Consider the following 967-nt stretch of genomic DNA (forward strand, 5'->3'; position numbering starts at 1 on the left):
AGACCGGTTTAAATATTAGGAAGTTACTGGTTCAAACTGCTTCACCTCCATCAGAAAGACCGGTTTAAATATTAGGAAGTTACTGGTTCAAACTGTTTCACCTTCATCAGAAAGACCGGTTTAAATATTAGGAAGTTACTGGTTCAAACTGCTTCACCTTCATCAGAAAGACCAGTTTAAATATTAGGAAGTTGCTCTAATGTAAATGTGGCAGCACGGTGCAGTGGAGGGGCGGCAACGGGTCGTCTTTAGTTATTTAAAGCAAAACCTTAAAACTGATTCAAATCCACGGATCAGACAGGAAACTGTTGATTTAATACCAGACACTCGTAAATTATGAAATATTAAGTTAGGCCTCTTTCAACAGGTTTTATACGTGCACAACTTGTTTTATGTATATTTGAAGTTCACCTGCAGTGACAGCAGCAGGGCTTTACCACGTGCACACGTTTGGACTGGACCAAACAAACAAACCAGTGGTTACCAGTCCAGTTTATTTAGACTTGACATTACATGACGTTGCATTTATCACTAAATAGTTTTATTTACCAACTTGTACATTTAATATAAACACTCATACCAAGATACATGAAACTGAAGTATTCTGAGCAGCCGACGCTGGAGTTTGATGATCGTCTTCACTTCAACACGACTTCTACAAATAAACGAGCGATGTCATTTCTCCTGATGGCTGAACTCGTGCTGGTACCAGCTAAAGGAGCAAACGTCTCAGAATCTTCTCGTGGTCGCGACGCGGTGCCGATGGAGCAGTAAAGTCCTTGAGTTACAGGGAGACACCACAGGTCACCGGCGGGTCTCCTTGTCCAAAAGGTCTTTGGCCTCGTTGATCTTGGCAGCGACGTACGGCGAGCCACCTACAAAAACAAGCAGGTTTATTATTGAGCAGCACTGAGCTGGTGTCTGAACACAGAGTCCAACTTGATCTGGTTTCATCTGAACACAGAGT

General features: G+C 42.5%; 1 protein-coding gene across 1 annotated transcript in view; it reads right to left on the reverse strand.

The window, feature by feature from the left end:
• Window positions 1-545: 545 nt before the first annotated feature.
• dnajc15 (DnaJ (Hsp40) homolog, subfamily C, member 15) overlaps window positions 546-967 on the reverse strand; it is a 5,034-nt gene continuing 4,612 nt past the window's right edge. The window contains exon 6 of the mRNA XM_037686226.1: window positions 546-875. Coding sequence (XP_037542154.1) covers window positions 805-875 — 71 coding nt within the window. The 3' untranslated portion in view covers window positions 546-804. The remainder of the gene's footprint in view (window positions 876-967) is intronic.

The sequence above is a fragment of the Nematolebias whitei genome, chromosome 13 (genome assembly GCF_014905685.2).
Source record: "Nematolebias whitei isolate Nwh7 chromosome 13, NemWhi1, whole genome shotgun sequence".
NCBI lineage: Eukaryota > Metazoa > Chordata > Actinopteri > Cyprinodontiformes > Rivulidae > Nematolebias > Nematolebias whitei.